Source organism: Leptonychotes weddellii, chromosome 9 (genome assembly GCF_054177405.1).
Source record: "Leptonychotes weddellii isolate Sample4059 chromosome 9, ASM5417740v2, whole genome shotgun sequence".
NCBI lineage: Eukaryota > Metazoa > Chordata > Mammalia > Carnivora > Phocidae > Leptonychotes > Leptonychotes weddellii.
In genome coordinates this window covers 43,693,200-43,717,551 of record NC_138377.1, presented here as the reverse complement: position 1 = coordinate 43,717,551, position 24,352 = coordinate 43,693,200, and the positions used below count along the sequence as shown (strand labels likewise).

Below are 24,352 nucleotides of genomic sequence, written 5' to 3'. Positions count from 1 at the left end.
CAACCTAATCAATTTATTTCAATTTCCAAAAGACTCAAATGACTGCATTTTGGAGTTCCCATAGGAAAACAAATGAAACTGACCTCACTCTTAAAAAATTAATTTTATTTAATCTATTTTAACTTGGGATTTTACCCACAAAAGTAAGTCTGACCCTAACTTGAACGTAAGTTAGTTCAATGTTTGTTATTTTAAAAAATGTGATGCCCACAATATGAAACAAACTGATATTTTTAAAAATATCATTCTGAATCAATCTTGCCATAGAACAATGAATTCTTTACAATGCAACTTAATTCTCAATGTCATGGTTAACATGTTCCCTAGGAAGAGCTTAAAAAAAAAAAAAACCTTAGCTTTTCAGAAACCGATCCAAATAGCAAAACCTTTAAAATATTACAGAAGCCTCTAGTAAAATGCACATAACACTTTTGTCAACATGTTTCACAGGTCTTTTGTTTATCACGAGTATATGTATATAGTTCCTGGTAACCTTTATGTTCTTTACTGTGTCATCAACTATAGGACAAATATCCTGCCTTCAGAAATGTTAAAATGTGAAGAAATGTGCACTTTGGAATCCACAAATTATGGTACAAATTCTCAAGATGGACACTTCACTCACTGAATACTTACCTCTTCATAGTATATGCAGTCAGCCATCAGTATGTAGTCTGGCGGAGAAGTCAAGTCTTCTATTTCTTCCCCCCTTAAAAATGTCAAGCAGATATTTTAACTGTTGCTTTAATAATTTAAAATATTGTTTTATAAACAAGTTCTGGAAAGTTCCCTTCGTATTAACTATGCTTTTAGTGAAACGCAATTTAAAGCAAACTACAAATCGTTATCTTAAAACAAGCTGAAAGGCCATACAAACCATTTCAGTACCTTGGCTTGAACAGAACCAGTGACAAGATGCTTGTTCATATTAATATTCATCTTCAGCAAGTCTTGCAATTCCTCAAGATCTGTGACCACAACATCAGCCCTATAAAATAACGTCGATCGAAGTGTAGGCACAAACGTGCTAAACCACTAATCCGGGTTTCCCGAACAAAGCGGCACCCCCTCCTGCCAGCTCTTACCCAAGGGTAGCAGCCATGAGCCCCACGGCCCCAGTGCCGGAGCCCAGCTCCAGCACCGATCGCCGGCTCAGAGCGTGGGCCCCATCGCCGGAAAACCCGGGCGTTTCCAAGTACTTAGAAAGGACAATGGCAGCATCCCAAACAACGCAGCCCACGCCGCCGGAGCCATACTGCTGCAGTCGTAACACCGTGCCATCTCGCTTTTCCAAAACTCGAACGAAGTTCCGCAGTGGGTCCTCCACCGAGGACTCCAGGGTAGCCGCCATCGCTGCCAGGAAACAAGATGCGGCGGGCGCAGTGACGTCACACCCACACGCACCGCCCCAAGGCCGGCCTGAAGAGGGCCCGGCGCCTCCTAGTGGCGAAGTTGGCGCCAAGGCGCGTGCGCAGAAGCACAAAAACTGGGAAGGCAGCATTACGGGCGCGTGCTTGAGCACCGGACCACACGCTTCCCAGGCATGTAGGTCGGCCTCCTCTAAATTACAAGCCTGGCTTAACAAGCAGGCAGCTTAAATTACTCTTCCAGACAAGCTAATATTGTCACCTGCTCTTTACCTGGGGTGTTTTTACCTGGAGACTAATTCACTCGGTAGTTACTGGCCTTAAATCCAGGCAGCTTCCAAGATCGTACCAAGAAGGGTATAATCCTCCTTACGAAGAGTTTCCTAGCATGCTCCTAATTTTTCATCTGAATACATAAAAATGGTTGCTGGAAGCTTGCTGATTGCGTTTTAACAGTTAAGACAAAGTTATCCTTCTAAAATTTACATCACTTAAATTCCTTGGGATTATGTAATTTAAGTTGCACAAAATATTGAAAATAATGTGGGTGTATGTATTTCCACAGAACTCAACAATCTCTCCCCTTGTTCCTTATAATGAAAACACGTATTTAAAAGTCTTTTAAAAATTAAGACTGGGGTGATTTATTAATCTTGTTAAGAACTCTGATACAAAGCACAGTAAAAGGCCACAGACCAGTAAATAAACAACGTGGCTTTTGGCTACTTTACAACTGCTGCTACAGCACTATCAGCAAAACACGCTTTTTCATCACTTTGAACCCAGGAGTCCAAATGGCAAATAAAACTTTTACTCACTTCTCTGAATAAAAAGTTTAATAAAGCTTTAAGTATGTTTGCTGGTTTAGATGTTACCAATCTAAAAAAATTTTTTTTTAATTTTAGTTAACATGAGATTTATAGAGAAAGTTACTAGGTTTTGAGGGCAAGGCAGTTGGTTCCTGTGCCTAAGAAATTTTCCTCTGAATCTCTCAATTAGTAAAGTAGCAGATTGTATTATAGGCCTCGAGTCACTTAAATTTATATAGGTTATTAGCATTATCTTTAAATATACAATATAAACAAAACTGTACATACATGGCATATTAATTAACTTTGTTTTCCAATAGGCAACTCATCAGCTAAAGACACCATAGTCTGCAAAAACAAAAGGCACATCTGAATGAGATACATGCCCTTTTTCCCTCTATGATTGGGTTAGGTAGTCTCTGTATACATTTTGACAAAATAATGAACACAGTGCATTCTATTATTTTCATTCTATTTTTCATTTTTGTCTTCAGCAGCAAATTCTGGCATTTAAGACATGGCATTAAAGAGTTTAAGAACAGTGGGTGTTTTTCACAATTCTCTTAAGTGTAAAAATTAGAAGTAAAAACTATAAGATGGTCAAAGAGTTTTAAAAATCAGTAATACCATACACGCCCTATATTTGTGTAAATTCATTGCCTTAAAAAGGCATCTATTACCCAAATTTGAAAAATTCCACAAATGCACTATCCCCTTTCAGTGCAATCAATGTCACTTTAAACCATACTTTAGCAGAGTCTACAGTGCAAATATAAATTCTTTATACTGGCCTTTTGGCAGCACTGAGGATCCAAGACAAGGCAATGCTACTGATCACCTGAGGATAATGATAAAGGACTTCTGTATTTTTATTTTTCCGATTTTTAAAAGCTTATTTGATCAGTAGCATTTTTGTAAGAGCATTATTTGTAAAAAGTACTAAAATACTATGCCTTTTTTTGAATAAATTAAAAAAAAACCCTTTACAAATACCATTCCAGTGTCAATGACTACATATGGCTAAGGTCATTGAGGAGTTTCCGCATTTTCTAGCAAAGGCAGTCTGTATGACGGAGGGTGCGAAAGCTCCCGTTTGTAAGTCTTTGGTGGCAGTTTTGGTAGGTGAGGGCTTGAATTCTGCCTTGGTGGAACAGGGGGAGCTTGAGGATGAGCAAGGTTGTTGTGACTAGAACTGAGCATGTAGCATCGACGTGGTACTCTCGGAGAGGGTGTGCTAGGAGGAGTATTTGGCGAATTTGGACAGGTACTAACGTCTCTGAACCAGTCTGGATCTCTGTGAAGATGTCCTAGTGGAGGTGGCTGAAGATTAAATGGACAGTTTATAAAGTGTTCTGGAGGCCGAAGGGGAACTGGTGGAGGGGTATCAGGAAGAGGATCTCTTGGCGGTGGTGGAGGTGGACTATGCAGAGGCCCATCAAATGCACCAGTAGGAGCAGGAACTCTGGGTTTTACCTTTGGAGGAGGAGGTTGTCTTGGTGGAATAGCAGGGGGGTCATCATCAGATTTCGTATTTCCCTCAAAAAAAAAAAAATTAAATTATACCTCCATTCTCCTGAAAAATCTGTTAAGCTTTAAAAGACTGAAAAATTCTTATGTGTTCAGTTAAATCCAGAAGCTCAAAATAGGTTAATCTGATTTAATGATCAGATTCATGAGTAAAATACTCCCAGTTTAATTTAGGGCCTAGTTTAATATTTTTATATATGAGATGTTTTAATTGAAATCTTAGAATATAAAGCCTCACCTTTCAAAAATTTATGAGTTTTAATTGTAATAGGCAAGTGAGTGAAAGGAATACATAGCTTTGTAGACGTTAAAGGACATGATGTCAAGGGAACTCGAAGTCCAGCTTCTGCCTTCTGGTCATCTTCTTTTCCCAGTAAGGCTTACCGTGGTGGTTCTCAAAGTGTGATCCAGGGACCAGCAGCATCAGTACCAGTAGGGAACTTGTTAAAAAATGCAAATTCCTGGGTCCCACCCTAGACCTACTGAATCAGAAACTCGGCAATCTGCTTTTAACAAGCCTCCCAGGTGATTCTGATGCAGCCTGAAGTTTGAGAATTACTGGTTTAAATTTGAAGAATGCTTTGAATACTAAAGTTCTTCCCCTTTCTACCAGAAAGAAAACACACTTCTGAGTATCTGTGAATCTGCCCAGCCTCTTTTTAGAAAAAAATATTAACAAGAATTAAGCAATTATTTAAAGTATTTTTCAAATAAAACAACCAAAATGTTTAAATACCATACAGGGTAGCCAAATTGTAATTGACAGACTTTTTATAAGAACGAGAATTATTTTGAAGATTCACAACTTTGAATAAATTGAATAAGCTAAGGCAAACCTGAGTCCTGTTGGCTACCTTGGAATTTGAAGCGTCATGATCAAACTTCTTTCGAGGAGGAAGCGGAGGAGGAATCAGCAGCTGCTCTTCACTTAGTTTGTGTAAACTGCCACATGAACTGAAGAAAGACTCTGGGGGTAAGAAAGATTAATTTCACCACAATTCACAGTGCAAGCGTAAGACAAGACTTTATCTCAATCTGTGATCACCTCTGCTATAGTAAATGTCAAACTGTACTGTACTCAACTGTTGGTTGACCTATACTCTGCACTTAACTGCAAGCTTTTTGAGGGCAGGGCATATTCATTTTTGTATCCCTAAGCACTAGCACAGTGGTAGTGCTTGGCATCTGGGAGATACTACAGCTACATGAAAATATACAATTTAAGTAAGATTAATAATGAGATTCTGCTCCCTGAAAAACCTTTTTAAATCTAAAACACACAAAACAAACATATTTGTATAAACTGTGGTAACTTCCAGAGAAAGATCATACATAATCAGAGACCTTGTGTTTTTGAAGCAGCGAGTATCAGATACATTTCTACAAAGGTAATAAAACCTCCAAATAGGAGACCAAAAGGTAGGGTTGTATCAAATAACCCTTTCTCTTTGCAAATTTCTCAGTGATAAAGGACATGTTATATAACCACATTAAAGAGAATTTACAAAATAATAAAGCATTCAGGGGAAAATTCTATGCCAAAGACATAGAATAAGAACTATTTATTTATTTTTCATATGATAAAAAAAAATACCTGTAGTTATGGACCAACTCTGTTTGTTGACCAAGACTTGTTATAAAAGCAGTGCCCATGTCTTGTTGATCATTATATTAAGATTGGGCTCACAGGAACTAGTTGGGAAAGTTGATGAGTTTAATTTTAAACACACTGAGTGTGAACTCCTTATGTGATATCCAAGTAAAGATGTCAATCTCATTACTCCATGTAAAAAACTGCTGTCCTGATCTTGTGACTCTGCAGTCACTTCATGGGTCCTGTTGACTCAGGGTGTCAAAAGTAGAAAAAGTATGCCTATGGGGTGTTGGCGGATGGTGTGGGAGGTCAGGCAGAGCACTATCTGCTGTAGATATATTCCTTTTGCCTGACCAGCATCTTATGCCCTGTCTTTGGGAGCAAACTACTCTTGGTGATAGTGAATCTATCCCATGTGGTTTAGTTGGCCAGTTTGGCCCAGTGCACCCCAACTCCAATCAGAGAAATAACTAGTGTTGGTGAGGATGTGGAGAGAAGGGAACCCTCATGCACTATTGGTGGGAATGTAAACTGGCACACCCACTGTAGAAAACAATATGAAGGCTCCTCAAAAAAGAAAAAAATAGAAATACCATATGATCTTGTAATTCCACTACTATTTACCCAAAGAAAACTAAAACACTAGTTCAAAATGCACCCCTATGTTCACTGGAGCATTATTTACAATAGTCGAGAGATGGAAGCAACCCAAGTATTCACCAACAGATGAATGGATAAAGAAGATAATATGGCGCTTGCACGTGAGCGTGCGCACACACACAGAGGAATACTGCTCAGCCACAAAAAAGAATGCGATCTTATCATTTGCAACAATATGGATGGACCTAGAGGGTATTAGGCTAAGTGGTATAAGTCAGACAAAGAAAAATACCATATGATTTCACTTATATGTGAATTCTGAAGAACAAAACAAAACAAAAAGAAACAGACTCATAAATACAGACAACAAACTGGTGGCTGCCAGAGCGGAGGAGGATAAGGGGATGGGCGAAATAGGTGAAGGGGATTAAGAGGCACAAACTTCTAGTTATAAAATAAGTCAGAGAAATAAAAAGTACAGCATAGGGAATATAGTCAATAATACTGTAATACTATATGGTGACACAGAGTGACTACACTTGTGGTGAACACTGAGTAATGGAGAGAATTGTCAAATCACTATGTTGTACATCTAAAACTAATATATCATTGTATGTCAACTATACTTCAATAATAAATACTTAAAAAAAAACACTTTATTTTTTAAAAAGTAAGCTCTATGCCCAACACGGGGTTTGAACTCATGACCCTAAGATCAAGAGTCGCATGCTCTACTCACTGAGCCAGCCAGGCACCCCAGTAATAAATACTTTTTAAAAAGTAAAAAAGAAAAAAAAGAGGTGGGCATGGGACTCACTTCTCACCTTCTTAACATGATCAGATTTTTATCTATTCCCCTTCATGCATGCAGCCCTGTGTTTTGCTCCGGGGAGCTGACCTTATCCCATAGCTCCAAAGATGGGGCCTGATTAGACCAAGTCAATCAGTGTAATCCATTCCTTCATCCAGAGTGACTGATGTAGCTGTAGGCATGTGACCTAGTTCAGACCAGTGAAATGTGAAAGATCTGCTAGCGGCTACCAAAAAGAAAGTTCCTTGCCCTTCTGGAAAAGCACTCTGCCAGTCTGTCTCTGTACCTCTCTCTTTCCTTCTTACCTGACGGAACAAAAAAGCACACAACCATTATTGTTCCTGCCACCACTCTTATGACCTTGAGGGAAAACAGCCTTAGGTAAAACTGATAATTTGGACACAACATTGAAGAGGCAAAAGAAACCTGGTCTTTGATAACATCACTGAGCCACTGATTCAACAAGTCTTAAAGCAGCCTTCCTCTAGACTTCCAATTATGTGAGTCAGAATGCTTTTTTATTGTTTAAGTCAGACTTAGGTGAGTCTTCTCTTCCTTACAGAAATACACACTCATGGAAGCAGAAAATATCTGAATGATGGTGGAAAAGCTGTGAGAGTTTTTGAATACAGGTCTGACTCTACAGGAGACCACTTAACCACTATGTTATACTTCTTCATAGCGGGCCCTCAATAACGCTTGATGAACTGTGAACACAGTTTTATTTTCTATCAAGAGCACTTCCCTATATGATCAGTTTTTGTAAGCATTTTTAATAGTTTCAGTGTTCCAAACTAATGAATGTAGAATAAATTACTAAATGATTTCTATAATGTTAGATAGGTAAGTCACTTCCAATTTTTTGACATCCATCCATCCGTTTTTTCAACAAATACTTACTGCATAACTGCTACAGTGTCAGGGGCTGTTCTAGGCACTATAGCTAGAGTAGTGAACAACAACGGGCAAAAATTCATGTCCTTATGGAGCTTATATTCTAGGTTGGGGAGAGAGAACAGATTTGGTAATTAAGTATTATGGCTATAAATTAGAAGAAGAAATATTAGGTAGGGAAGGTGGATAGGAAGAGATAGGAGGGGAGCAATTTTAAATGGGGTGACTAGGGAAGACCTCACTCAGGTAATAATGGGCAAAAACCTGAAGGAGGCATGAGAGTCTGCAAAGTGGCCAAATAGGTGAAGAGCATTCTAAGCAGAGGGAATGGCAAAAGCAGAAGTCTTGATGTGGGAATGTGTCTATTGTGTGCAGGAGGCAGAGTAGCTGGAGTAGAGTAAGTGATGGGGGTGAATACTAGGTGAAGTCTGACATATCAAAAGAGGCTAAAATGCATAGAACCTTCTGGGCCCTTTAAAAGAACTTTGGCTTTTACTTTGAGATAGCCACTGGAGGGCTTCAAGCACAGGTGAGACAAGTCTAACCTACATTCTTTTTTTTGGTCTGACCTACATTCTAAAACAACCTGGCTGCTATACTGAAAACAGACTATGGGGAAGACGGGAAGTTAGGATGCCACTATAATAAACCAGGTAAGAGATTATGGTGGCTTGGATCAAGGTGATAGCAGAAGAGATGGTGAGAAATAGATTCTGGATATATTCTGAGGGTAAACAAGATTTGTTGATGAATCACATTTGGGGTATGAGAAAAAGAGAGAAGTAAAAGATAACTCATATTTTTAGCCCAAGCAATTAGATGCAGTTTAGAACTGGGATAAGGAGGCAGTGGGAAGAACATCTTTGGAGGGGATGAAAACAAGCTCAGTTTTGGAGAAGTTTGAGATTCCTATTAAGTATGTAAATGGAGATGTCAAATAGGTTACTGAGTATATGGGTCAAAAGGTCAAGAGAGAGGTTCTAGGTAGAGGAAAAAATTGGGGAATTATCATTATACAGATGATATAAGACTGAATGGGCCAACCAAGTGAGTGAGAAGAGGTCCAGGGACTGAATCTTGTGGTCTTCCAATCTTTACAGGTTGGGGATATGAAGAGAAACAAGCAAGAGAGACTAGGGAGCTGAAAGTATAGTTAGAGAAACTAAGAGAGTGGAATGAACAATGTGATCTTCACGTATGTGACTTCTTCCCAAAAATGATATTTTGTATAAATGAAGACAGAAACTTGGTCTTTTTTGTTTGCCACTGAATCTACAGTACCTAGCAGGGTAACTGGTACAAAGTAAGTATTCAATTTCCTATTGAATTAAGACCAAAGGGTGTGAATATTTTTATGGTTTGACATGTTGTTTACAGATTTCTTTCCAAAAGGGTCATACTAATATACCAATTTACAAGGGATGAGTAATGTATGAGAGTAACTTCTAACACAGGCTTGCTCAGACTTTGATGTGAACGGTCTATTCATGTCCATTGTTAATGAAGTCTTGCTGTTTTTTCCCATTGTATGTGAGCACTTTTCATACATACTATGTTCTTTCTTTCAGGATTTGTTTTAGGAGAGTCAGAATTTTATGCAGTTATTCTCAACATTTTCCATTAAATTTCAAAATGAAATTTTCCTTATCATATGGAAAATGTATTTTACTGCCATCCAAAATAATGTCTAGAACTCCTGATTCTAAAATCACTTGGTGTTATGGGTTGAATTGTGTCCCCCCAAGAGATATGCTGAAGTGTTAACCCCCAGTACCTGTCAACACAACCTTATTTAGAAATAGGGTCTTTACAGATATGTAATCAAGTTAGGACAAAAGTGGGCTTTAATCCAGTATGACTGAGGTCTTTTAGAAGGAGAGGAGAAGGGACAAAGAAACATGCAGGGAGAAGATGACCATCTGACAACAGAGGTAGAGACTGAGATGATGCACCCATAAACCAAAGGAGGCCAAAGATTGTCAGCAAAGACCAGAAGCTAGAAGAGGCAAAGAAAGATTCTCTCTTCCATGTTTCAGAAGGAGCAAGGCCCTGCCAACCCCTTGACTTGGGGACTTAGAGCCTCCAGAACTGTGCTCTTCTAAGCCACTTAGTCTGTGGTACTTTGTTGGAGCAGCACTAGAAGAAACTAATATACGTAGTAAAAACATCACCCAGAACAACAAGGAAAATAAGAAACAAACTTCAGTGAAGCCGGGAAACATCTGAACCCTGAAGTTTCAATACATGAAGGTGGACTACAATGTATATGAAGAGACAAATGGAGAAGATGAAACCCAAATGTCTACAGTTAATGATACTGACAAACAGCACTTAATGTGCCCCCACAGAATGAAAGGAGTGATCAGGAGTTAAAGGCACTTGGTATAATGAAAGACATGGGCATGAAAAACAGAAGACCTGATTAAATCTAAATAAGGAGGAATTAAAACTCTGTGGGAGACTGGGGGTTTTATTTTCTGGTGAATCTAAACATCAGACTAGAGCCAGCAGACCGTGCTGAAAACACAGATTTTCATACTAAATGTTCAGACCACCCAGGCAGAATATTCAAAGATCTTTCTTTGGAAAAATTAAACAGTCCTAGAAAGGAGGCCTCATAGATTCTGATGTTTGGGGATTTCCTAAATAAAAAAACTTCTCATCACTCTAGAGTGAAACCTACACGTCAACGAGCTCTGCCCGTGGATACAGAATTTCCCATCAGTTTATACTGCCTCACTCTAAAATATGGAAAGCTAAGGAGACCAGACAAGAAAGGAAAGACAGAAAGACTCCAACATGAAAGACAATAGACTAAACTAACAGATGCAACTCAGAAAGGAAATAAAACCAGAAACAATTTTTATTTTTTCAAGAACACTATAATCACTATAATATCCTATGGGAGATAAGACAGTGAATCCATGAAACCAGAATAATAGGATGACATAAAATTGGCATGAACAGAGGAAACTAGAAAGAATTTTTGGGGAATTCAAAATCATGATAGATTAAAAAAAAGAGTTGGAAGATGAAGTGAAATCTTGCAGAAAACCACAAGAAAACAAAGCGATGGACAATAAGAGATAAAAGACAAGAAAACTGGAGGCTCAATCTAGGATATACGATATAGAAAAGGAACTCAAAAAGCAAGTCAGAGAACATGTTTGGGAGGAAATTATTAACAAAACCATATGAGGAACATTTTCAAGAAATCAAAGACATGAATCTCTAAATTTAAAGGGCTTAATAAGTAGATAGCAAAATGAAAGGAAAAAATGACTCATATTAAAGCAGATCATTGTGAATGTATAGATCATCAAGAATAAAGAGAAGATTCTACAACTTTCTTGAATATACTGTGGCAGAGACTTCTAACTGTCCCCCAGTGTACCTTTCTTTTTCTTCCTTTAAGTAATAGGATCCCATGTATTTTAGCAAGACAAAAGGCTGCCTAACTACAGACAAGATTTCTCAGCCCCCCTTGTAGCTAAGTTTTGACCAATGGAATGAGAGCAGGAGTAATGCAAGCAACTCCCAGATCATGTTTTTCTTTTCTTTTTTAAAAAGATTTTAATTTATTTGAGAGAAAAAGAGAGAGAAAGAGAGCATGAGCAGGGGAAGGGTCAGAGAGATAGAGGGAGAAGCAGACTCCCCCCCTGAGCAGGGAGCCCGACTTGGGGCTCGATCCCAGGACCCTGAGATCATGACCTGAGTCAAAGGCAGCACCCAACCAACTGAGCCACCCAGGCGCCCCGCAGATCATGTTTTTCTAACAAAACCTACTGACCTTCACCTTCCTGCTGGCTGGAAAATGGTAACAACTGGAGTTGCTCAAAACTCAGAGATGGAAGCCCCATTTTGAGATTCCTGAATTGCCCTACTAGCTTGTGGAACAGAGGTATCTACTTGCTCTGGCTATTGTGAGAAATAGAGTTCTATTTCATTTAAGGTTCTGTATTTTTGGGTCCCTTTGCTACAGCAAGTATACTCTAGTTTTAAAAAAAGGATTGAAACTAGAGGGTCATTGACAGATTTCTATTTTGTTCAGTGCCACATCTCTTGCACCTAGAATTGTGCCTGCACATATCAGATGTTTAAAAACTATGCATGAACAATTTATGAGTGAATGACACTGGACTTCTAAACAGCAAGTTTGAAAGCAAGAAGACCATAGGAAAATACCTTCAAAATTCTTGGTGAAAAGGATTTATAATTCTATACCCAGACAAACTATTAACAATTAAATATATTAAATACATTTTCAGAAATACAAAAACTTAAACACTTTTTATCTTTTTATCCTTTCTCAGGTAGCTACTAGAGGATGTGCCTCTACCAAAATAAGGGAGCATATCAAGAAAGAAGACAAGGAGTCCAAAAAAACAAGGATCCAACACAGGAGAGAGGTGAAGGAATTTCTAGGATGACAGCTGGGTGAGAGGCCAAGAGAGCAACCAGTCCAAACTGGAGCAGAACAAAAGGGCACCAGGAAGGAAGTTTCCAGGTTAAACAGCAAAACGAAAATCCTGACAACTGTCCTTAGTGGTCTGACCTTATGGAAAACTGCGCTAAGAAAGGGTGTGAGCAACAGATGTTTGAAAAACCAACCAACAAACAAAAACACCTAAGCATTAATGAGTTTATCATTAACTTCATGAAACAGAGGAAACATAATCACAGTATACACTACTTGACCTAATAGTGAATAATATTTTCCCAAAATGTGACAAGTATATTAGAATAAAGGGCAAAATTCTCATCTACTGTAATAGGAAATCAGTGTCTAAAACTAATGATTCAAAAGAGAAAAATATGAAAACACCATTTAAAAATGTGAAAGTGTCACTGGAGAACAAGAAAAGACATGGGGAGACATGGGGTAGGGAACTGCTAGCAATTTCATTTTCAGTGTTTAGCACTATTAGCCTTTTAAACTATATGCATATATCACTTTGATAAAAATTTAAATATTAAAATATAGAATTGTAAACATTTAAAAGACTAACCTTACTTTTCTCATTAGACAGGAACTCTCTTGCTACTACCTAAATTATATACATTTTAATATCATAGAAGCAGAAGTCCTCCAGATTGGGGGAATTATTCCTGAAGCTACTCTGTACCTTTTTGGGTGGTGGTGGTGGTTGTTGTTTTTAAAGATTTTATTTAATTATTTGAGAGAGAGAAAGAGCAAGAGAGAGCACAAGCCGGGGGGTTGGGGGGGAAAGGCAGAGAGAGAAGCAGACTCCCCGCTGAGCAGGGAGCCCGACACACAGGGCTTGATCCCTGGACCCTGAGATCATGACCCGAGCAGAAGGCAGACGCTTAACAGACTGAGCCAGGCACCCCTGGGTTGTTTTAAACAAATGACCGTAGAAAGAATGGTGACAGCATTTACATTATGAAATAACTGAGAATGGCAGAATAGTGTTTTACTAAAATAACTGCCTTAACTAAATAAGATCAAGTGAAGAAACAAGTGATCAAGGGCTAGTCTGGGAACCTGATAAACATTTAAATATATAATCCACATAGGAAAATGAGTTGGGATGGGAAAGAGGAGAGGCAACTGATATGAAATCACTGTTCATTCTGTGCCAACCAATATGCTTGGTGCTCTACATTGTTATCTCATTTGATCCTTAACAGGGTTGGAGATGCTAAGTAATTTGTTCAAGGTCGAACAGCCCCTAGACCACAGGTAAGTTGTAAAATGATGAAAACTATAGTAAAGTTTAAATAGTACCCAGTTGTAAGCAAATAACTAAATTTATTTATAAGAATTTCATTTTTTAAAAACTTTTTAATGTTGCTAAAACCCAAATACTCATATACAAATTTTTTTTTTTTTTAAAGATTTTATTTATTTGACAGAGACATAGCAAGAGAGGGAACACAAGCAGGGGGAGTGGGAGAGGGAGAAGCAGGCCTCCTGCTGAGCAGGGAGCCTGATGAGGGGCTCAATCCCAGGACCCTGGGATCATGACCTGAGCCTAAGGCAGACACTTAATGACTGAGCCACCCAGGCACCCCTCATATACAAATTTAATCAACTTGATTAATTTCATTATCATTAATCAACTCAAATTCTTACTTACTTGAGTGTGGCAAGAGGACTGGAGCAAAGATGCTATTGCTGCCTATTGGAATGAGAAAAATTAATTTGAAAAGAAAGGTAGTATGCATGGTTTTATTTTAAAAATATTTTTGCATAAAGTAACAAATGTAGTAACACAGAGAGTACAGAATTTTATCGTCCTCTAGTGACATGTTAGTTTTAAAAGAAATGAACCGGAAAGTTAGCTTTGTAGCTGGAATGTCATTCCTTTCTCAGTTCCCTCTCTATCACAGTCACTTTTTAAATCTCCTTCACAAAACTTATCTGCTTGTTGTCTTACTCTCTGTTGCTCCCTTAAGAGCAGTAGTATGAGGCCCAAAGGGTACTAAATAAATCTTCGTTTAATGAATAAATTAGAAAATAAGATGCATAAACAATGCACAAATGATGCTTCAGTCCCTTGTGTTAATCATTATTTTCACATTTAAATGCCACTTTCCACACTAATATAGTTCCCTAATTAAAATGAGAAGAATTATCTGAAACATCAGATTCCTTTTTTACTAAATGGTTTACATCAAATACATACCACAGGAATTGTTGAGATCCACATCTAAAAACACACTAAGGTCTGAAGAAGCAGATACTGGTGGAGTAGATGGTGTATTTGGAGAGGTTGGTGCTGACACAGTTGATTCAAGATCAGTTTCAGCAATCCGACTAAAGCTCATTTTACATGGTTCTCTTTCTAATGGCGTTGGATGACCTCGTAAAGTGCCTGAGGTAGAGCCATGTCGGCCTGTATTAGGCCGTATTCCAGGAGATTTTAAAGAGAAAGTTGATTTCCTAGGCTAGGAAAAGCAAAGATAACTACCATTACTAATTTGCATGGACTTTATTTTTATCGCTTAATGCCACCTATTAATTCTTAGCATATAGTTAAGAGAGTACAATAAAATCCCAATCTGCAAACAGCCTGTAACATTCTAGTAGAACACTGTGGGATTTGATTGGCTTAATTTTAAGATGGACTTGAATACAAGTAAACCTCTTTTCATACTGCAGAAATAAAATTCTTGAAAATCTGTGTGAAAACTTGTTCCTCTCCAAACACTTGAACCTAAACTTCTTCAAATCATTGGTATCAATTTTACATGTATTTACTGTGGACATAATATATACAACATATGTTAGGTGCATCAAGAAAAACAAAAGACCTTTTTTTTTTTTTTCTTCCTAACAGTAAATGACCAACCTCCACAATGGTACTTTCAAGTTTTTGGAGAAAACTGCTGTTGTCTCCCACCCTCCACCTCCACACCCCCTTTTAAACTCTCACAGTGGTAACCTAATGAAAAAGCATGGAACTCAGATTCAGATAACTTGAGGTAAAATCTCTCCAGTGTGCTGATATCTAGCTTTGCAGCCTTAGAAAAGTTATTTAACAACTTTGGGCCTCAGTTTTTGCTTGTAAAATGAGAGTAAGACTGTATCATATAATTGTTGTGGAGATGAGATAACATCTTGCTGCTTGGCTCAAAGTAGGTTTTTTGTTTTTTGTTTTTTTTTAAAGATTTTATTTATTTGACAGAGAGAGACACAGCGAGAGAGGGAACACAAGCAGGGGGAGTGGGAGAGGGAGAAGCAGGCTCCCCGCAGAGCAGGGAGCCCGATGCGGGACTCGATCCCAGGACCCTGGGATCATGACCTGAGCTGAAGGCAGTCGCTTAACCAACTGAGCCACCCAGGCGCCCAGTAGGTTTTTTTTTTTTAAGATTTTATTTATTTGACACAGAGAGAGAGACAGCTAGAGAGGGAACACAAGTAGGGGGAGTGGGAGAGGGAGAAACAGGCTCCTGGCTGTGCAGGGAGCCTGATGTGGGGCTCGATCCCAGGACTCTGGGATCATGACCTGAGCCGAAGGTAGACGCTTAATGACTGAGCCACCCAGGCTCCCCAAAGTAGATGTGTTGTAAGTGTTTTTAATTCCTCCCACATCTTGCTTTCTGTTCAACCACTTAGAATTGGTCTTCCCCTACTTCTGTTGCCACTGCAAACCCAAGAATAACTCTGAAATGCAGCAGCAAATTTTAGCGTGAAGTTCATTCCAGTGGCGACCATGGACTGTGGTGCTCTAATGACAGGAGTCATGGTCAGGCCAGAAGAACCATGATACACCTGCTCATTCCTTTTTCCGGTCTTTTCATTTCCTGGTCACTTACAGCTCTCACTTTCTCACAACTTTCCCCCTTATACTAGGAAGGCTTAAAAGCTGACAGATAAAGAAGTCCTACAAAGATAAAGGATAAACCAGATTTTATCAAAAGGCTAATAACATTGCCTCCCACAGTATGTATCACTTTAGAAATAGAAGAGTACTGCAAAACAAAGGACTGAAAAATAGCTATTCAAATAAATTAGAATTTTAATGGTAATATGTTACTAAACACTGAAGATAATATTGTTTTAAAAAACAATTTTTCCTAAATTGTAATGAACTTACAAATCGAGGTGGCTGTTTGCAGTTTCGGGGTTCAATTTCTAGTGACTTGTTGAACAAATAATCTGTAAACTCCTTTTCAGAAGCACTTCCCATGGGGTTAAGGTTTTCAAAGAACCTCTGGAATCAGACAAATCTCCATAAGTACATGTTTTAGATCTTATTGGAACATGTATTTCAGCAATTTAAAACAACAAAAAAATTATCAATAAATTAAGGGATCATAATGTCTGAGAGTTCAAAAGAATTGCTGATTCTAATCTCTCTACTTTCAAATAAAGTTGTACAATTTCTACAGGAGTTGTATATTCTAGTCTTCATTATCTATTAAGAAGATGGACAGATTTTCATTTATTACCATCTTAATGGCTCAGTATCCCTCAGTTAACATTTTTCCTACTCATTATAACAAGATGATTATCACCAGTAAGCTATCAAAGTGTTTAGAACAGAATTACAGTTACAATTCACAGTGAGACTTTTTTTTTAAAGATTTTATTTTTAAGTAATCTCTACACCCAATGTGGGGCTTGAACTTACAACCCCGAGATCGAGAGTCACATGCTCCATCAACTGAACCAGCCAGGTATCCCACAATGACACTTTTGATAATCAGAAAAAAACCAGAGATAAGATGGATTAAGTTCTATTCAAAAGTAATTTCAAGAACAATTATAAACTTATCTGTGCTAACCTCTAGTAAAATAACCTTTCTGTCTTTATGGGAAAAAAATTTTCTAAGCTTATATTTAAGTTTTTAGATAGAAAATTTAGATGATTTAGCAAAGGGTAAAAACAAATATAAACAGTAATCTCACCAACCAGAGATCTGTTAACATTTTACTCTTAGAATATTGTTCCAGTGTTTTTACTGTGTGAATATATGCATATATATGTATCTTCATTTTGGGGTTTTTTTTTGTTTTGTAAAATTGGGACCATACGTTATTTTTAACCTTTTTTTAATTTGTAACTCAGTATTTTTCTATGTGGTTTACTTATTTTATAAGTACAAACTTTAGCTCTACAGTCTTTAATCATATGGATGTTCCAGAATTTATTTCACCAATCTCTACACTGGCAGTTTTCCACAGCAGTGCTTTCTAATTTCTAATTCTTTGTATTACAATAAGAATAATTATTATTAACTCTCTGTGCATAAATTTTTCTGTACATTTATGATTATTTCCTCAGAAAAATTCCTTGGAAGCAAATTATTGGATTTAACTTTAATTTTGAAGTGGTTTAAGAAGCATATATAAAAATAAGTACTAGGTTTTCGCTTTAACAGTAGGCAAAATGAGCTTCAAAATTCCTGATACAAAATTCTCCCACTTTTCAGGCATTCTGCCAATGTCAAGAAAATTGTATTACTCCTTTAACAATATTGAAACAGATTGTTCTTATACTCAGGTTAGCCAAATTAAATCATATGAACCAACAGTAATTTAAAGACTTCTGTAAAGTTATAATAGCAGTATTCTTGATGTTCTCATCCTTTACTCTATTTTTTAATATTTATTAACTTGGTTAACTATGGCTTGAAAGTGAATGCCCTCACACCCCCATAAAGCATCATTTAATGCTTTAAATGATGGTAGAAGGTCTAGAATAGATCACAAAAACCTACTGAGATATGAATGTTAAAAGTACTATTTCAAATATACCCAACTATAATTTAACATGATTTCTTAGGAAAATATATTATAAACTTTAATCTGAGCTTCAAGAGTGTATTTCTTTAGACCTATGAAGTTCAATATCACAGAGGGCTGGCCCCATGATGAGGGAAGAGAAATGAAATATGAGACCACTAGCAGCTTGTCACCATTTTCTTTAGAGCTGTCTACATTTTCGTAACGGTGTAGTTTCAGTCATTCTTTCTTAGGGCTTTAGGGTATTTTGTTTTGAGCTGGGAACAAAGAATAGCTACCATCTTACAATTTAGGAGGTGGGAGTCATGGTGGCCATTTTCACTTAATATGCCTGACCTGCACACTAAGCCTGAAAGTTGAGCACAACTTTTAATGTGACAGGGAACTTATTCTGATAGCTACTATATGTTCTGAATTTCAAATAAGTATAACACAATAAAATTCATTTAACATAAACACAGTATCATCATTTACTATAATTTAGAAGGTATCTCACATTTTACAGTATGACAGAATCAATGTTATAAACTATTGCTCAAAATATCAATTGATAGAATGTTAAAAAAATGATTTTTTGCTAAGCATATATATATATATATATATATATACACACACACACACATATAAAACCAACCTCTTCCCCTATTTAAACCCAGTGTTCTTATGAAGAAATTAAGTACTTAATGTTACACTGGCACACGTAAAATATCTAAAATGGCTAACAACCAATGACAGTACTAGTAGTGGATTTTCTTTTTACTACATGGACATCAGAGAGTTTCATTCCATTTTGTCATTCATTTTTTGAAAGCATTACTTGAACCAGTTGTACAAAGAAGCAATACTCTCAAGAAAAAAGCACGTAATAATATATATTTTTTTTAAGATTTTATTTGTAAGTAATCTCTACACCCAACATGGGGCTCAAGCTTACAACCCTGAGAACAAGAGCCATATGCTCTCCCAACTAAGCCAGCCAGGTACCCCAGTACCTAGTAATATTCATAACTGCAGACTGTTAGCACAGAATATCTAATATTTACCACTTCTATCTAATGATTAATTATTAACTATATTATTTTTATAGTAAAGTAAGTAGCATAACGTGCGGTTATGGTATTTCTTACAGATTGCAGAGGATTTAACATGTTCTCTTTTAAAGATAAGCAAAGAAAATATTTACCCTCATTTCTGGTTCTATCCGTAAACAGTAAGGTTGATTCTGATACTGCTGAATTTCTCCCGTAATTTCAGCTACTTTCCTCCTCTTACTGAAATTGATTAAATCTTTCCCTTTCTTTTTTAAAAAATCATTATTCCCTTCTTCAGTTTTCAGAATATTTGTTAAATATATTCCTAGTAAAAAAGAGTATTTGAAGAAAAGTTATAAAATCTGTTACTAAATCAATCATTTGAAAAAACAACTGATCTAGTGAAGTTGAAAGATATCCTATAATCCAGCAATTCTACCCCTAAAATGTTGGTAAGTCTCTGATAGGCTTATTAATTAATTTTACATTAGGAGTTTTCTTTAACATTTAAAAAATTTAAAATAAAAAGAAAATTAGGATTTAGGAAAGGCTTAATTTATTCCTTAGACTAACAGCCTAAAATAAAAGGAAGGATTCATTCATAAAGTCTAAGGTGTAAGTGTTAAATCTGTTCTAACCATTTTAATATTTGATTATAAATATTTATGCCAATGATCTTAAATAACGATCAATAAATTAATTTTAAGCCAATTCTGGTGATGAGACTATAGATTTATAAATTCTGTTTTCCCAAAGCCCATAATTTAGATAGAAAAAGAATTATTCCTCACTCTGGGACAGTAAGAAAGTTTTTAGCTCCTTTTTCATATGTAATTATGGATTCATTTAAATCAGTGGCTCTCAACTGGGGGCAATTTTGTTCCTTAGGGAATATCTGGGATTGTCTGGAAACATTTTTGGTTAACACAACCAGTGGGGGGGGTGTGTGTGTGTGTGTGTGTGTGTGTACACAGGCATGCATAATTGAATGTTCAAAATTCCTATGTTGAAATCCTAATGCCCGATGTGATAGTATTAGGAGATGGGACCCTTGGGAGGTGCTTAAATCCCAAGGGTGGAGCCCTCATGAATGGAATTAGTACTCTTATAGAAAGACCCCACAGAGCTCCTTACAACAACTCTATGAGATAATTATAACCTCTATTTTAAAGATAAGGAAACAGAGACTTTAAAGTTTTATTTATCAATATAAACAGCTAATAAAAGTAGATATGCTCAGATATAAAAATCAGGACAACCTGCCTTTAAAGGCTGGTCTCTTTTGGCTACAACAAACTACCTCAAAATATAAATATAAATCTATATTCAGTAACTTACCAAAAAAAGGCACACACGGTGGATTGATTGACTTAAGTTTTACTAGGTATTTTTTAAAGTGATCTTGACTTAATTCCACAGCTTCATCCAAAATTCTCCTTTTTCTTTCCTGCAACGCCTTTAAAATATATAAATTGAGTATAACTTGTCTTTTTACAATTCAATCATATCTTATGAACACAGGGCTTGGAATTTTATTTATTTATTTTTTTAAATTTATTTATTTGAGAGAGAGAGAGAAACAGCATGAGAGGGGATAGGGTCAGAGGGAGAAGCAGGCTCTCCGACGAGCCGGGAGCCCGATGCGGGACTCGATCCCAGGACTCCGGGATCATGACTTGAGCCGAAGGCAGTCGCTTAACCAACTGAGCCACCCAGGCGCCCTGGGCTTGGAATTTTATAAAATTTTGCAAATATTTGAAAAATAGTTTTTTAAATTAAAGATGAGTACTATCCCTCTGTACTTGCCTGAAATGATTTATCTATAAATATAAAACTTAAAAACTTAGTTTTTTTCTAATATAAATTAGAGGATTAAGCAATAAAAAATTCTTCCTCAGGATCTTATTAGTTATAATTCTGATTAGCCAGAGTTTCAAATTATAGCTACAAGAGAGAAATATAATCCTAAAGCATTCGAATATTTTTCCACTGAAAGGTCTTTTGAGGCTAAGAGTAAGGTTTTGGTAAGGAGGAGAAGGCTGTGGGAGGGAGAGAAAAATTGAACAAAAATTTAGTAAACCAAATAAGCAGAATCATTTCTTTCATATTTCATTATTACATCTTTTGTTCTAAATTAATTACTTTATTTTTAACCTGGTTAAGTATATACACACACACACACCCCCCCACAGCACACACTGAACTTGATGGAAAACTGTCCAATATATTTCCTTTAATTTAAGGAAAAAGCAAAGGTGATTACATCCTAACTTTCATTCAGTACTCTACAGAAGTCCTAACTAGCATGAACAAGAAAAATAAAATCAAAGAAAAATTATCAGTATTCACAGAGGATATAACTGTGGAAAAAAACAATAAATCTACAATACGGAGTGTTAATGAGAGAATTTAGCAATGTTGCTGGATATAAAACCAGTAGGCAAAGATGAACTGCATTTCTAGGTATGATCAATAAAGAAAATAAGATCTTAAAACAATATTCTAATATAAATCTAACAAAAGATGTTATGAGATCATCATCAAGAAAACCATTAAACTTTATTAAATGAATAAATAAAGAGAGAGCTATACCTTATACCTGTTCATGGTTTGGAAGACTCACTGTAAAACTGCCAGTTCTCTACCAACTGAACCAATACAATTTACAGAACCAGTGCAATTCCTATCAAACTTTCAATAAATGTATGGAAGCAACTGCCTAGCCATGTGGAACAAAACATGAAATTAGACTCCAGCCTCACTCCATACTCCAAACTTATTTCCAGCTGGATTAAGGACTGAACGTGAAAGACAAAACATTAAGGTAATAGAGAAAGATCGGTTAAATAAGACACCAAACAGCACAAATAACAAGACAAAATAGATATGTTTGACTACATTAAGAACTTTTGTCCATAAAACACAGAAAAAAAGGTGAAAAGAGAAGCTTCAATCTGAGAAGAGACATTTACAACACACATAACTGACAAGGGATTAAAATCCAGAGTGTAAGATAACCCAGAGAGTCATAAGAAAAACTCAACAATTAAAAAGACAAAAAATTTTTATAAGAAGAAATACAAAGAACCAATAAACATTTATTTTTACTTTTTTAAAAGACTTTATTTATTTGACAGAGAGAGACAGTGAGAGAGGGAACATAAGCAGGGGGAGTGGGAGAGGGAGAAGCAGGCTCCCCGCTGAGCAGGGAGCCCGATGTGGGGCTTGATCCCAGGACCCTGGGATCATGACCTGAGCCGAAGGCAGACACTTAACGACTGAGCCACCCAGGCACCCCAGGAGCCAATAAACATTTAGAAAGAGGTTCAAACTCATTAGAAATCAGGGTTTTTGTTTTTTAAAGATTTTATTTATTTATTTGACAGAGAGAGAACAAGCAAGCACAATGAGGGGGAACAGGAGAGGGAGATGCAGGCTCCCCGCTGAGCAGGGAGCCCGATATGGGGCCCGATCCCAGAACCCTGGGATCATGACCTGAGTCGAAGGCAGACGCTTAAACCTACTGAGCCACCCAGGTGCCCCAGAAATCAGGGGTTTATAAACCAAAACCACAAGATTGGAAAATGAAAAGAACTGACAATATCAAGTACTGGTAAGAATGTAAAATAACCAGAACTCATACATTTCTGGTGGGAGTATAAACTGGTACAATTATTTGGGAAAACAATCTGGCATTATCTAGTAAAGCTGAAGATATCCATATCCTATTATCTAGTAATTCTACTTCTAGGAAAATAACTTAGAGAAATTTGTGCACTAGGATATATGTAGAAAATGTTCATGGTACTGTTACTGATAATAGCCCCACACTGGAAACAGTCCAAATGGCCACTAACTAGTAAATAAATAAATAAATTTTGGTAAGTTTATTCTTATGATATAGCTATGAAAAAAAATGAACTATAGCAGTAAGAAGCAACCTGGATGAATTTTAGGAAGATAATGTTGAGTGAAGAAAAGTCTCTGAAGAATTATATTCATATATAATTAAGAAACGTGCAAAATGAAATAGTACATTGTTTAGAGATACAAATAAGTAAAACTATAGAAAAAAGTAGAGTAATAAGCACAAAATTCATGGTAGTTGAAGGGGTGAGGATGGAGATGGAATTGGGAGGAGTTCTTAAACTGGATACCAGGTATACAGGTGTTCTTTGTATTTTTATTCTTTTTGCCTTATACATATTTTATAAATATTGTTCTGTACCCAGTATTTTAAGAAACCAAAACTTAACCTCTCAAAATAAATACACTACTTTAGAGTTTTCAAAATCAAAATTAAAATTATTAATCTATTAAATAGATTAATATTTGGCAATATTCAACTGTTAATATCCTTCATATATAAAAAGTTCATACAAATCAATAAAATGCAAACACTCAAATAGAAAAATACATACATGAAAGCAGTTTTCCTTCCACTCCCTTCTAATCATAACCCACCAAAAGAACCAATGTTAAGAAAAGAGTATGTATCTTTTCACACTCTTCTCAATGCTCATGCAATTCCACTAACATGTTTAGGGTTTGTTCTGTTTTTAAGTTACATAAAAAAGAAATCATATTATATTCATTATTCTCAAGTTTTTTCCCCTAAAATATCACAAATATTATTTTAAGACAATACACATAGATCCTATTCACTTTTTTCCTATAGCTGAACAATATTCTACACTATAGGTGTAGAACAGCAATATGCTGTTCTACAGTCATTCTATTCAAGGACATACAGGTTGTTTCTAGTTTTCTGCTACTACAATTAATACTGCAGAAATGACATCTTTGTACATTAACTTTATAGTCTGGCACTCTTATTTCTGGGCCCAAGACTATATGTATTTTAATTTTAACATATACTTTCTGTATCTTTTGCATTTTCTATAACAAACACTTAACATATACTATTGTATAATTTAAAAAAAAGAATTTTAAATTTTAGAAAGACTTCTCTCCATGTTACTCCTTCTTTGACTATATGGTGATTAATTTCTATATTTATATTTAAAATGTCATTTATTTGAAACAATCAATCAGTGTGCCATTGGAAAAATCCAACTGAAACTTCATAACTTTAGGTAAACATATTAAACAGTCACAAGTCCCATATTCTTTGATGAATCCAAGGCATACTAGTGTATTCTGAGGGATTTAAGGGAATAAGATGATTTGTAAAGGATTTACTGAAAAAGATAGGTGGTAGAAGGAATTTCTTTTACCATCAATTGTATCTCCCCCCAAAAAGATGAAATATTTAAGCCTAAAACTTACCTCAAAAGTATGGTCTAGTCTGTATACCGACACTGAATTTACCGCACTGACTATCTCCAATACACCACTGAAATTATTCAAATCTTGAAAAACTTGCAGAATTTCTATAATTCTACTTAGTATTGCCACCCGCTCCTCAAAATTTTCTGCTTCCACAATGCACCTAAACAAAACAAAACAAAACAAAAAAATTCATGGCTTAAAAAGCAATTTC

At 36.4% G+C, this 24,352-nt stretch overlaps 2 protein-coding genes across 10 annotated transcripts in view; both read right to left on the bottom strand.

Moving 5' to 3' along the window:
• Positions 1-1,776, bottom strand: part of VCPKMT (valosin containing protein lysine methyltransferase) — a 38,321-nt gene extending 36,545 nt beyond the window's left edge. For all 6 annotated transcript variants that reach the window (XM_081830553.1, XM_081830554.1, XM_081830551.1 and 3 more), the window contains exons 1-3: positions 1,086-1,776; positions 878-988; positions 637-709 (exon numbers count right to left, since the gene is read on the bottom strand). In XM_081830553.1, the coding sequence (XP_081686679.1) occupies positions 637-709; positions 878-988; positions 1,086-1,501 (600 nt within the window). In that variant the 5' untranslated portion in view covers positions 1,502-1,776. The remainder of the gene's footprint in view (positions 1-636; positions 710-877; positions 989-1,085) is intronic.
• Positions 1,777-1,986: 210 nt separating this feature from the next.
• The window catches only part of SOS2 (SOS Ras/Rho guanine nucleotide exchange factor 2), an 84,422-nt gene continuing 62,056 nt past the window's right edge, over positions 1,987-24,352 (bottom strand). For 3 of the 4 annotated variants that reach the window (XM_081830547.1, XM_081830549.1, XM_081830550.1), the window contains 8 exons: positions 24,139-24,301; positions 20,188-20,305; positions 19,002-19,174; positions 16,167-16,283; positions 14,253-14,514; positions 13,704-13,745; positions 4,558-4,670; positions 1,987-3,712 (listed from right to left, as the gene is read on the bottom strand). In XM_081830547.1, the coding sequence (XP_081686673.1) occupies positions 3,203-3,712; positions 4,558-4,670; positions 13,704-13,745; positions 14,253-14,514; positions 16,167-16,283; positions 19,002-19,174; positions 20,188-20,305; positions 24,139-24,301 (1,498 nt within the window). In that variant the 3' untranslated portion in view covers positions 1,987-3,202. The remainder of the gene's footprint in view (positions 3,713-4,557; positions 4,671-13,703; positions 13,746-14,252; positions 14,515-16,166; positions 16,284-19,001; positions 19,175-20,187; positions 20,306-24,138; positions 24,302-24,352) is intronic. The other variant, XM_081830548.1, reaches the window with a different exon arrangement.